Source organism: Tursiops truncatus, chromosome 12 (assembly GCF_011762595.2).
Source record: "Tursiops truncatus isolate mTurTru1 chromosome 12, mTurTru1.mat.Y, whole genome shotgun sequence".
In the NCBI taxonomy this organism is placed as follows: Eukaryota; Metazoa; Chordata; class Mammalia; order Artiodactyla; family Delphinidae; genus Tursiops; species Tursiops truncatus.
Genome location: NC_047045.1, coordinates 6360475 through 6373795, shown reverse-complemented (window position 1 = coordinate 6373795; position 13321 = coordinate 6360475). Strand labels below are relative to the sequence as shown.

The 13321-nt window shown below is 40.6% G+C and overlaps 1 protein-coding gene across 1 annotated transcript in view; it reads right to left on the bottom strand.

The window, feature by feature from the left end:
* ADGRB3 (adhesion G protein-coupled receptor B3) overlaps nucleotides 1–13321 on the bottom strand; it is a 797924-nt gene that overhangs the window by 432847 nt on the left and 351756 nt on the right. Inside the window, exons 7-8 of the mRNA XM_019929178.3 lie at nucleotides 8719–8820; nucleotides 8260–8366 (exon numbers count right to left, since the gene is read on the bottom strand). Of these exons, the coding sequence (XP_019784737.1) occupies nucleotides 8260–8366; nucleotides 8719–8820 (209 nt within the window). The remainder of the gene's footprint in view (nucleotides 1–8259; nucleotides 8367–8718; nucleotides 8821–13321) is intronic.

Sequence of the window (13321 nt, the reverse complement as noted above, 5' to 3'; positions counted from 1 at the left end):
TTTTTTATATTTTATAATACAGTGAAAATTTATCAGTTTAGTAAAGTGTAGTAATTCCTGTAAGGCCAATGTGTTTGCCACTACAACTAGAAAAAAACATAAATTATGAAAATCATATTCTTCAAGCTCGCAGAGCTTCAGCGAGCTATGGATGAGATGAACTAAGTTTCCAGAAAGAAGAGATCCTTTCTGAGGTAGGCAAACAATTTCAGCCAGCTGTTATTTTTCCCCTTAGGAATGTTTGCTAAATTTTGGCAAAAAGTGAGGGGAAGGTGTGGCCAAGGCAGAGGACTTCTAGGGTAGAAAGAGAAACTAATGTTCTTTGGTTGCTCAGGGCTGAAGAACTATAATGGAAATTGTAGGGTCCCTAAATATCTTACTGGGATTTTTCTCCATGAGACATTGGCTGGATTTTTGTAATGTGTAGGAAGCTGAAGAGTTAGGATAAACACTTGTAAAAAGCAGAGTGCAGTTTTCTCCATCCTTGTAAGTAGGCATTTAGAAACAAACGCCTAGTGAGGGAGGAGTCCAGCTTTAAGTAACCAGATGCCTCGCACTCAAGACATTTGATGTATTTGAAGTTGCCTGGGCAGAAATCCTGGACACTCTAAAGGGCAGAGCTGAATCTTCTACAGTTTCTCAGGGCTGATAGGATGGGCACACATGAGCTCTCTATCCAAAGCGTATAAGACACAGTGGAAAAAGGGAGACTAAGGGGATGTGGTAGTCTGATGAAAACTGCAAAACATCTTGACCCAGATGAATCCTTGGCTGTTTTAAAGTTCCTGCTCCTCATTATGTCTGAAAAAGTGGGAATGCTTTTTGGTGGGCATCAACACTGTCCCAAAATCCTACATTTGTTTTACACAATGACTGAGATTTAATTAAAAATTACTAGGGCTTCCCTGGTGGCACAGTGGTTAAGAATACGCCTGCCAATGCAGCAGTCATGGGTTCAAGTCCTGGTCCTGGAAAATCCCACATGCCGCGGAGCAGCTAAGCCCATGCACCACAACTAATGAGCCTGTGCTCTAGAGCCCGTGATCCACAACTACTGAGCCTGCGAGCCACAACTACTGAGCCTGTGAGCCACAACTACTGAGCCTGCGAGCCACAACTACTGAGCCCACAAGCCACCACTACTGCAGCCCACACGCCTAGAGCCTGTGCTCCACAACAAGAGAAGTCACTTCAATGAGAAGCCTGCGCAGCGCAACGAAGAGTAGCCTCTGTTCACCGCAACTAGAGAAAGCCCGCGCACAGCAACGAAGACCCAACGCAGCCAAAAATAAATAAACACATTTATTTTAAAAAATTTACTACATATGTCAGATGATGTGACTGATGAAAGAAAACAAAACAAGCCCTTCACAGATTATCCATCTTAGATTTTGCTGAAAAGAAATTTTAAATGACTGGTTAAAATGTTAAAGAAAACAGAGAAGAGAAGAACAAAATAAAATTTGTCCATTCTCTGATGGAGAATTCTAATAGAGTTGAAATGTTAAAAAAAAGAAACCAACTTAAAATAAAATGTATATTATAGACCAGGAGTTAGTGAACTACAGCCCGTGGGCCAAATTCAGCCCATTGCCTGTTTTTGTAAAAGTTTTATGGGAACCAAGCCATGTTCACTAATTGCCTATAGTTCCTCTTGTGTTACAACACCAGAGTTGAGTATTTAGAACAGACACCATATGGAATATAAAGTCTAAAATATTCTCTATCTTGTCCTTGAAATACATTGTAAACTTTGACATATGAATTGCTTAAAATACCAAGATTTAATTAACATCTTCCTTCCAAATTTTTTTTCAATCAGCTCCTTCAGGGTAGATAGCATTCAATAAATGTGAGCTATACGAACGCTCAGTAAGCTCATCATTTTATTTAGGACCTCACGTTGAAAACTTTGAGATTGTGAAGTTGAACTCAGACGCCAAAACCTTAACATGTGGTCTTGAATAAATTAAGAGCCTTCTGTCCATTTTAAAGGAAATAATGTTTTCAACGTTTCCTTGGCATTGTTGGATTCTGCAATAATTATTTGAGCTCTGGGAGTGAGGACTCCGACAAACCTGAAACTTGGCAACAGAAATAAGAAGGCAGCCATGCGCTGTGCCTTGAGTACTTAAAAGGAGGATGTCCACATTCTTTCATGAGAGGGCCAAGTAAGTAGAAATACATGTATATGAATGACAAATTAATGTTGTAATTAATAACAATAATAGTTCACATTTATTGAATGTGCACTATAGGCTAGTAACAACTCCACTTAACTGGCCGTGGGTGAACTTCCCAAATTGGTATTTTTTAAAGAACTCCCACATGGTTATTATATTCAGCCAGGATTAAAAATCTACTGATCTAGCTTCTTCTTCCCGATTTCCCTATCCCTTGCTGTGTTCTAACGTTCTACTGTTCTCTCTCTCTCCTAATAAACACTGACATCATACTGCAAAAAACTGGCAGAACAAATAACTCTTGTTCTCTCAGGCTCACTTACCTTTACTTAAGTGATGAATATTCAAAAATTAAAATCATCTGCTAGTTCCACTGGTTGGCTGGACCATAGCACTCGGTTCTTTGTGTTGCAATTGCTCATTAAAAACACAGTAAGACTTGTCCACTTTTCTGGTTCAAAATATATTTGGTGTAAACAAAACTATGGTGGCCATTGCTTTCTTCCTTTCCTCTAAATAAGCTGCAGTCATCAAATGTATTAGCCTCTTTTAGGCAATGTGTTTGGCATTTGTGCAACTAGGTGGTGGCCAACAAAGTGTGATGTGTGAGAAGTTTTGTTGCAATGCAGCAAAATTCGCCTGGAAGGTAGGGAATATGGGTTAATATAAAGCATGTGCTATGATGTGATTTCTCTGGTATTATGATTCCTACTCAACTGGTGTGAAACTTACAGGATTCAAGCTACCGTAAGACATGATGAATGGCTCAAAATGAGTCACAGTGGCCAGTATGAACTTCCATGCTAGTTGTTTTGAAACATCCCCTGTAGGACTGTGAGTGTTTTGGAGTGATAAACTAAGAGTGTTACTTTAGACAAGAATGTTGACGGGCGATGTACTTCACTGGAACAGAGTGAGAATGAATAAAGTCAAGACCCCTTTTCCTGGGGTAACTGTTACTACTTAAAAAGAGACCACTAAGCTGAGTGACGTGAAGACTCTCCCCTGGAGGACCCGACGCCATGCAGCTGAGAGCCTTTCCCATTGCGGGGGACGGCAACTCCCCACTCACGCTTGTCCAAAGACCTGTTGCCAGACCAGAGATCACTGCCTCCTTCCTGGACTTTTCCAGGAGGGGTTTGTTACTCCCTCTTCTATTCTCACAACTCTGTGTTGAGTGCTTATTGTGTGTACTAAACTGAGTGATTCACTCACTCTTTGGTGTACCTCCAATCCTGTGTCACCTGCCCTCCTGCTGGGCCCTGCAAGAAGCAGCAAGTACATTCACCACCCCAGCCTCTCTCTGTCTCTGTCTCTGTCTCCGTCTCATTCACCCTAACCTTCCACCTTAACTCTCTCTATCGTTCTCTCTCTCTCTCTCTCTAATTAACACTCATAAAAGTAGAGGAAAACTGGAGAAACAAGTTCTTAAACCACAATTCAAGCTCCTTGACATCCCATCCCACAAAATCAACCCTTCCATGACTAGACAGATCATTGCTCCAACTTCTGTATCTATTCATCTGCTAAATGACGTCTTGAAAAATAGAAACAGAGGTTATAAAGGACAGTGACCTCAAAGGACACATTTATACCAATTCTTCACATTTCCATGTGGAGGGACTTCTGCTAGGGGAATATCTGTGACCTTGTTCTAGAACTGTCTACCTGCAGACGGCAACCATTCTTCTAGTTCTAAGTCATCTGTCACTTCGGGTGTGTGTGTGTAGGCATGTATTTGTATGTGAATAAAAGAGAGAGAGAGAGAGAGAGAATGAGTGAGAGAGAGGACAGGGTGGGGAGGAAGAGAGAGAGAGAGAGGTACCCTGATTTTCCAGGTGCACCAGAGACAAGGCGGTCTGTTTGTTTAATTTGGGGAGGGGTGGGACTGGCCCCCTTGGTCCACAATATTCACCCATTTTCTCCAAATATTTTTATAAGTAAAAGAGACACTATTCTTAATGTGCCTGAACTCTGTGCCTATTTCTCAATAGGTTCAGAAATTATTTCTACCTTGCTTGGTACAAAATTCAAAAAATATCCCAGAATATGAAATGAAATATTAACATATGGAAAAAACACATGAAATCTCCAAGAATCCCAGAGGAATTAAGCACTTTATTCCTCTAGCCTCACTTTTTTTAAACTGTGTGCATTTGTTTCTGACTTTTTTTTAATAAACAGCAGTTGGATCATAGTGTTTAATTTTGTATCTTACAAAGTTTCCGAGAGACTTCATGAATTTTAGCTTACTGAAATTCTTCTGCAGTGGCCAAGTAAGTTCATGAAGTAATGTCATAAATCACTCCACATTTCTAGATATTTTTGGGTCAGGAAAATTGCACATGAGGGATAATACTTATTAATTTCATGTGGTTAAAATTCACGAACATTAAATCTGGTACATCACCTTCTTAGAACTCTCCAGCTGCCAGCATTCCCCTCCTGATAAGAAAAGTGGCAGAGTCATTCTTTACACAAGCATCTATGGAATATCTAGAATATGCTTAGCATTGTGTTGGGCACTAGAGAAATGAAGATTAAAAGAAATGGTTTCTGTCCTCAAGGAATTCAATAAGTGTTCAATATGACAGATTAGTGATTTTATATAGTAAACTCATTAATGACACCTTTCTGTCTATCTCAATTGGTTTATAAGTATGAGAGTTCATAGGACACACTCAGCTAATGTTTGTTGATGATAAAATGTCATTTCAAACTTAGTCTTCATATATTTTATAAAATGGGCATACAAAATATTGTAATCTATGTGGGTATGTACATATATTGTAATCTATGTGGAAAACACAGATCTACTTATTTTAAATAATTAACTGCCGTAGGTGACAATTAACATTTAATGAGTTTTATGAATATAGAGTGGCAAGAAATGGAATCCCCCAAGGAAAATAGAATATTAAATTGTGAAATGACAAACTCTACTAGAGAAGAGGCAGAGTCTCCAAGGTAATTTAAGAATTTGTAGGAGACAGAACTATTCTACATCGTAAGCACTACCTAGTTTTGCTACTCAGGCAAAGTATGTGAAGCCACAAAAGTACAAGCATGCAAGGAAGGGGATTTTATTTCCACCTCCAAGTGACTTTTCAGAGTACACATGATGAGCTCGATATACTAGGTGACCATTCTTTAAGGCATACATTGGTCCTATACTTCCCTGAACTTGTAAAAGAGAAGACCATGGTCCCTAGGCAAGTACTAGAGGCATGTACGTATGGATGTGTAAGTATGTATATATTTCTATATGTGTATATAAACAGAATTCATCAGCAAAAATACATGTGACATCTGGGACTTCCCTGGTGGCACAGTGGTTAAGAATCGCCTGCCAATACAGGGGACATGGGTTCGAGCCCTGGTTGGGAAATCCCACATGCCGCAGAGCAACTAACCCTGTGCTCCACAACTACTGCGCCTGTGCCCTAGAGCCCATGAGCCACAACTGCTGAGCCCACGTGCCACAACTAATGAAGCTCGCAGGCCCTAAAGCCTGTGCTCCACAACAAGAGAAGCCACCGCAAGGAGAAGCCCACACACCTCAATGAAGAGTAGCCCCCACTCACCGCCACTAGAGAAAAGCCTGCGTGCAGCAATGAAGACCCAACAACGAAGACCCAACACAGCCAAAATAAATAAATAAATAAACAAATTTATTTTTAAAAACCTCACGTGATTAAAAAAATAATACATGTGACATCAATCCTATCCATCCATCCATCCACTCAATTATCCACCTGCCTACCTACCTATCTATCCATTCATCTATATCTATCTGTATTTTTCCACATGAAGCATTCAGGTTAATAACTTGTTGAGTTCTAAAATTTTACTCTTATGGAGATAATTTTTTAACACAACCCATTTTCTTTACCTGTAGATATTAATACCTCAGAGTTATAAAGCCCTTTGCTTTGCAAACATTTCACATACAGTATCTCATCTACTTTTTCTCAAAACCTCCAGAGGTGCTAAGATGAGGCTACCGTTTTCAGTTGCAAATAGCAAGCCAAGACTTGAGTGAGATCACATGACTTTTCCGAAGGACACACAACCAGAAGAAGGTGCCCCCGGCGCCAGAATCTAGGGCAGAGGATTTCAAATCAAAGGCTCAGCAGGGAGTAAGGCCTCCAGAAAGGAGGTTAAGTTTTTGAACAGTTGTACCTGGGATGCAAATTTCACCCTTGCCTCAGGTAACTGGACTGCTCCCCAGCAGAGCTTCAACCTGGGGCAGAGATGCCCACTTGCAGGTTGTGGTGGGGACTGAAGTTAATTTATGACAGTGCCCAGCTGAGTGCTTGGTCCTCTGTGGAAGCTGAATGCCCTGAGGCTGCTCCTTATTCTACAAAATCACGCACTTGATTTCTGTCTGCAAGTCAGCACGGGCACGGACACATCGGCTGTCCAATCACTGACTGCGTGATTTCTATGCGATTCACAGTCCGAGACCATCTCTCCTGTTTCACTGAGTGTTTCTGTTTCTCTCCATTATCAGATGACCTGCATTCACAGAATGCAGACTCATTTAAATACTACTGTGCAAAACACTGAATTTAGGAAGGAAACATTTTCTGCCAACAGCTGATATTATTCATTCTTAACAAATTTGTAAAAATTGACCTATGGTTTACTTAATCCATGTAATTATTCTCATATAAATTACCATGAATAAACAAGAACTAAATATGGATATTATTAAGATTAAGTAAACAGAGTCGAATGTCTAAAATTAGGGGAAAATAAAATTCATTAAAAATTAAATTCATAAGAAAGTCTTGGTTTTATATATATATATATATATATATATATTTACTTAATTCTGAAATATTTCAATTTTGAAAGAAATAAGGCTCAGTGAAGCCAAATATCACCAGATACTGATATGTACATAAATATATATTATGAAACATGTATTTGTGTGTAATCAGTATTTATGTATATATATAGAATAACATGTATGTATATCTATGAATGTACATACACACAATAATAGAAATAAGGGTCTGTGTAGCCAAATAATCATCAGTTTAATTACGGATTTGATAAGTAAGCATATTAGACAGCATTTGGTTTTCAGATGTTTTTAAAACGTGCTTTTTGTTTTTCTGATAATCAAATACGTTTACTTCACTAAGAAGCGTTATTGTACAAGCTACTTCTCCATCCACAAGCAAAAATGTTCTTTAGGATTTTTTTTTAAGAATCAGGCTTATTTGTGAGCAACTGTAAGAAGATGGAAAGAAAACATAAGCACAACAAAACTTCAAGGCTCTTAACTGAACAGCATCCCTGCCAACGTTGGGCTCTCCAGCGGCTCCGGCTTGTATTTTGTTCTGAACCCCGCGATGTTTGTTCACGCAGGAAGCTCTCTCGACTGCCAGGATGAATGACAACAGTCTCCGAAAATGACAATGACTTGCACTCGTAAAACACCAAGTGACACTTAACTGTGCTCGAAATATTCATACAGCATACTCCGTGAATAATTCAATGATATGTGGGAGAAGAGGGGCTATTTGGGGAAATGTGTCCCATAGAATGTTTTGCAAGCAGCTAATTTTCTCTGATACGATAACTCCTGTCTTTTTTTTTTTTTTTTTGGTGTCTTAATGTCAAAATGCAGTGAGAAATTTGATACCTACATGACACAGCTTTATCATTTCCCACCTACTAAAGTTCTAAAGAATTTAATTTTAAAATGTACGGTATTTCGAAATGTCTTATGTAACACAGATTTGTGCCAATCATAATACATAGTTTAACTCTTATAGATAAGCCTGCGTAGCAGATTTTCTTCACGCCTTTCCCTCATTGGACAAGGAATCCATTCATTTAAATAGCAGGATCCAAGCAGGATCCACAAACCCCAACCCTAGGAACAAAACTCTTTAGCGCCGACTTATAAAAATTAGCTTTCTAGCACAGCCTGTTTTCCTTCAGGCATTTTTTTTTCAGAGATTTTACTGATTTGATTGTATGGCAGCAGATTAAATTCTCACACAGCGATCATTAGCAAAAAATAAACAGAGCAAGTACTAAAGCTGGCTTTTGCACCTACTGAATGCTGCAAGTGTCTGTACTCATTTGATATGCATCTTGCAAAGCTCGGCTGTTCCCAGAAGGCCACTCCGTGAAGACTGAGCGAGCAGCGTCTGCTAGCGGTGCCTGCAAGTCACAGAAACAGAGAGCTTTACGACAGGGAGGCTGCGAGGAGACACAGAACTGGGAGGCGGGCTGAAAACCTGGGTTTGTACATTTTCTCGCTTTTAACAAACATGCATGTGACATGGTTACTTTGATCATTTTTTACAATGCATATTAGTCACACGGAGAAACCACTGCATCATCAAGATTTTCCAGGTCTCTTCGTTGTCTCCACTTAGGAAGCCCTTTACTAAAATTGTTTCATTAACTGCTTATTGGACAGATTGATTTTGGATATAGGACAAAGCATGGTGAGGAACACAGCATGCTGCTCTTGGTGGGTGGTCAACTTTGGAGGGTCATCCTACATTACCTGTGGCATTCAGTGGGCACTGATTGAAGGCCAAGTCTCCTGCTGGAGTCCTTTTCCACACCGTCGACATCAGGTAATCCTCTGGGCATATTTCATAAGGTGCTGCAATTCAGAACAGAGGGACTTGAATGCCGGTGGTGTTTATTTTTTAAATGTTGGCAATAAGCAATCCTGAAACGCACCTCAGTGACTGCAGAGAGTTTTCATTTCTTAAAAGTGTACTGTTTACTGAAATGTCAGAGATGTCTTCAGAAATAAAACACCACTAGCTTTCATTTCATTATCTACAAAATCCTCACAGAAATGTACTTTCTTTGGAAAGTGCTTACCGTGCAGGCTTTTTAAAAAGGTCATTTGGATTTGCCTATAAATTGAACATTATATTTAAGCATATACATAAAAATCTTTCCAGTATTCACCTATATTCATAAAGTTTGGGGATGTCATACAATAAAGTGATTTCTAATAAACTGAAAGCCATATCAGAATTGTTAACTGTAGGTGATACGAGTAAATAAAGGGCAAAAATACGTAACTTTTCATTTCTTCATATAAGTATGATGCCAATCATACTACATTATATAAAAATTAACAGATTTTACCTTTTAGCCTTATGCTTTTCAAAAGCTCCATTTGATTACTGAGGTGAGAAAGTTAAAGGGAATTGCAAGAATAATAGATGCACACCAGAAATATGTTCATGGAAAGCCAAAGAATTCATGAAAGAAGAAGGTCTGTCTGGGCTTCCCTGGTGGTGCAGTGGTGGAGAGTCCGCCTGCCGATGCAGGGGACACGGGTTCATGCCCCGGTCCGGGAAGATCCCACATGCCGCGGAGCGGCTGGGCCCGTGAGCCATGGCCGCTGAGCCTGCGCGTCCAGAGCCTGTGCTCCGCAACGGGAGAGGCCACAGCAGTGAGAGGCCCGCGTACCGCAAAAAAAAAAAAAAAAAAAAAAAAAAAAAAAAAAAAAAAAAGTCTGTCTATGTTGCATCAAACCTGAAGGAACACACTAGTTCTTTCTCCAGACAGAACTTCTGTTGTGCTTTCACACAGAACTGCCATTTATATGTTCTGATATTTGTCCTCACAACTTGCCCGGGATAAGTTGGGTCCTCTCATCTCTGTATCTTGCACTTAAAGGTGTGTCTGGCACACAGAAGTTGTTCAAAGTTGAGTGAATACATGAATGACTATATGGCTATAGAAATACCTTTAGTAAGTAAACAAGGACCTACAAAATAACAAGTATCTAATATATACAGGAGTGTGATGTCCAGGGAGCAATTTCTTCCTTTGGGGACAACATACTATTTAACCCATGCTAGTCTAATTCTACTGAAACTAATTCTACTTCAGAATGTATGACCTCATTAGGACCCATTACAGTTGTTAGCAGGTGAAGAATGCAGCTTGAGACATTGCCATCTTGAAATAATATTCACTTTATGATGACCTGAAATAAGATGAGTGGTTGAAACTCGTGGGCATTCAGAACTGAGAGTGGCACTGAAGATCACCTAATCCACTTCCTTCTTCTTTACCAATGGGGGCACCAGGGCCCCCAAAGAAGAGGCTTGTCTAAGGCAATGGAGCTGGTGGAGGTATCAGCAGAACTGGATTCTAGAACCCTGACTCCTGCACACTCTCTTCGCTACGTTCACCAGGCCCATCTTCATAAATATCCCCTCCTCACCCACCAGTGATCTCCTACTGGCCAAACCCAACACGCTCACCTCGGTCATCACTCACTAAACCTTCCCAGCAGTACTTTTTTTTTTTTTTTTTTGCGGTGCACCGGCCTCTCACTGTTGTGGCCTCCCCCGTTGCGGAGCACAGACTCTGGACACGCAGGCTCAGTGACCATGGCTCACGGGCCCAGCTGCTCCGCGGCATGTGGGATCCTCCCGGACCGGGGCACGAACCCACGTCCCCTGCATCAGCAGGCGGACTCCCAACCACTGCGCCACCAGGGAAGCCCCCTGCAGTACTTTTTATATTGACTTCCCCCTCCTCCTTGGAAATCCTTTCTTTAGGGTCTTAGAAATCTCTTCTCTCTCAGGCCTCCACCAAGCACTTGGACCATTCTTTCTCCCTATCTCATTCCCTGCATCCTTTGCAGAATCATCCACCCCTTACATTTTCCTTATGTTAAATGCTTTCCTTAGGGCTTCCCTGGTGGTGCAGTGGTTGAGAGTCCGCCTGCCGATGCAGGGGACACGGGTTCGTGCCCCGGTCCGGGAAGATCCCACATGCCGCGGAGCAGCTAGGCCCGTGAGCCATGGCCGCTGAGCCTGCGCGTCCGGAGCCTGTGCTCCGCAACGGGAGAGGCCACAGCAGTGAGAGGCCCGCGTACCGCAAAAAAAAAAAAAAAAAAAAAAAAATATATATATATATAAATGCTTTCCTTAGATAATTTCAAACCTTTAATAACAGTAATAGCATTGAGCCCTTATTAGCAGTCTTACATGAATAGGCTCATTTAATTTTCCCCAACAACTTTATAAGTCAGACACTATTAGCCCCATTTATCAAAAGGGAAAACAGGCAGGCACAGAGTGGTGAATTGATATATTTTTTCGGATTCCAAATATATAAAATTTTAATTTATATTAAAAGGCAGGGTGTAAAGTGCTACAATTCTCCAGCAACTTCCTTCTTTTATGCCACATCAAAAAAGTAATCTCCAAAATGAAGAGTAATCCCATAACTTGCTGCATAAAATTTTCCATGGTTCTCCAGTTATCTGACAGGATAAAGAGGCCTGTGCTCGCTGTGATGAAATGGTCCTTCCAGCAAGCCTTAACCTCGCTCTCCAATTATGATTCACATTTATTGTCCCATGGACCAGCCACAGAAAACTAACTGTCATCCTCCAGATACCCCATACCAATTTACACTTCCCTAACTTTGCAAAAGCTATATCCTCTACTTAAAATACTCTCTCCCCTCCTTGTTTTTCTGTTTGTTTGCTTGTTGTTAGTAATATTCCTGTATATCATTAAAACACATCTTAACTGGTGTATTCTCTGGGGGACCTCCCTCGGTACCTCAGTCATTGAATATACAAGTATTATATCTCTTCTCACAATGGATGGAAAACATCTGGTTACAGTGTGAACCTCCTCAATTCCTAAATTTTGCCCTTTAGGAGACCAATTATGTTTTACTTTATTTCTCTTTAATCTGCTGTAAGGAACTGCTAAGCTGTCTAGCACATAGTAGGTGTTCAGAACATGCTTGTGGAGTACATCAGTTCTACTGAGGAAACAATATAATAGACTAGCCCATCCAGTAGAACTTTCTGCCGTGACGGAAGTGGGAATTTCACTGTCCAATACGGTGGCGTCTAGTCAATGTGGCAATCGAGCACTTGAAATGTGGCAAGCAAGACTGAGAACTGAGTTTTAAAGATATCTATTTGAATTAATATAAGTTGAAATTTTAAAAGTTACCCCACTGGACAACAATAGAACAGATGATAATTGTGTTTCTGTAAATGTCAACCAAAACTATCACAGAATATGAAAAGGAAACTTATAATACATGTTAAAACTCACAAAATGCATCATGCATAGTTTATTCCATAGTTGAATTCTATAAAATTAATTAATCTGATATAATTCTATAGAATTAATTAATTAATTAACCTGATGTTACTATGACACTTGAGGATTCTTTTTGTTTATCTATATCCAACTTCTGCTCATGGTTTCCCTCATTAACTTTTCCTTTGTAATCTTTCACTTCACTTGTCCTTTTTTCTGTTTTCAAACAATTTCTTCAGTTCCATTGATGTTGAAGTACATTTTGTAAAACTTGTTGCTATAGCTATCGGGGTTTTTTTTTTTTTCTGATTCAGGGTTGACATAAGCCAATGAAGGAGAAATTTGCACCCGGAGGTCTTCATTTCCATGTATGTTTTCAGAAAGCTTTCTACACGTATTGTTCTGGGTTTTTTTCGTTATCCATTCATCTGTTTTTGTGGGGGGTTTTGGAATTCTTTTCTTTTGTTTTGAATTTTATTTTATTTATTTTTTTATACAGCAGGTTCTTATTAGTTATCCATTTTATACATATTAGTGTATACATGGCGATCCCAGTCTCCAAATTCATCACCCCCCGCACCTTGGACACGTATTGTTATTCCCACAAGAGCACCCTGCCCCCGCCGACCTTAGGGTCAGAAAACCTGGTAATTGCAACCGTTCACCACTAGATGGCACGGGTGAGCCAACAGGGTGAGAGGTTTACCGGGCCCACACCTGGAACTGATGAGGTTCAAAATCACGGCAGGATACGGGTGATCGCTCCACTGTTATTTAAAGGTATACCACGTGGGGGAGGGTTCTTCTTTCCATGTAAGTACAACGCTGAGCCACGAAAGGAGCGTCAGCTACAAGGCGCCTCAGTCTGGCCCCTTCCTCAGCTCCCCCCGTCCACTCTCACTGCCTCCCGGGGGCTTCTCCAACTCCAGGAGGACCCTCACCCCACAGCCTGTGCACCTGTTCTTTCTGCCCAGGACACGCCTCCCCCTTCCCTCCCTAAACCTCCTCGTGGCTCCTGTCTGCTGCCCTCAAGCTCTTCTGGAATCCCGCCTTCTCACC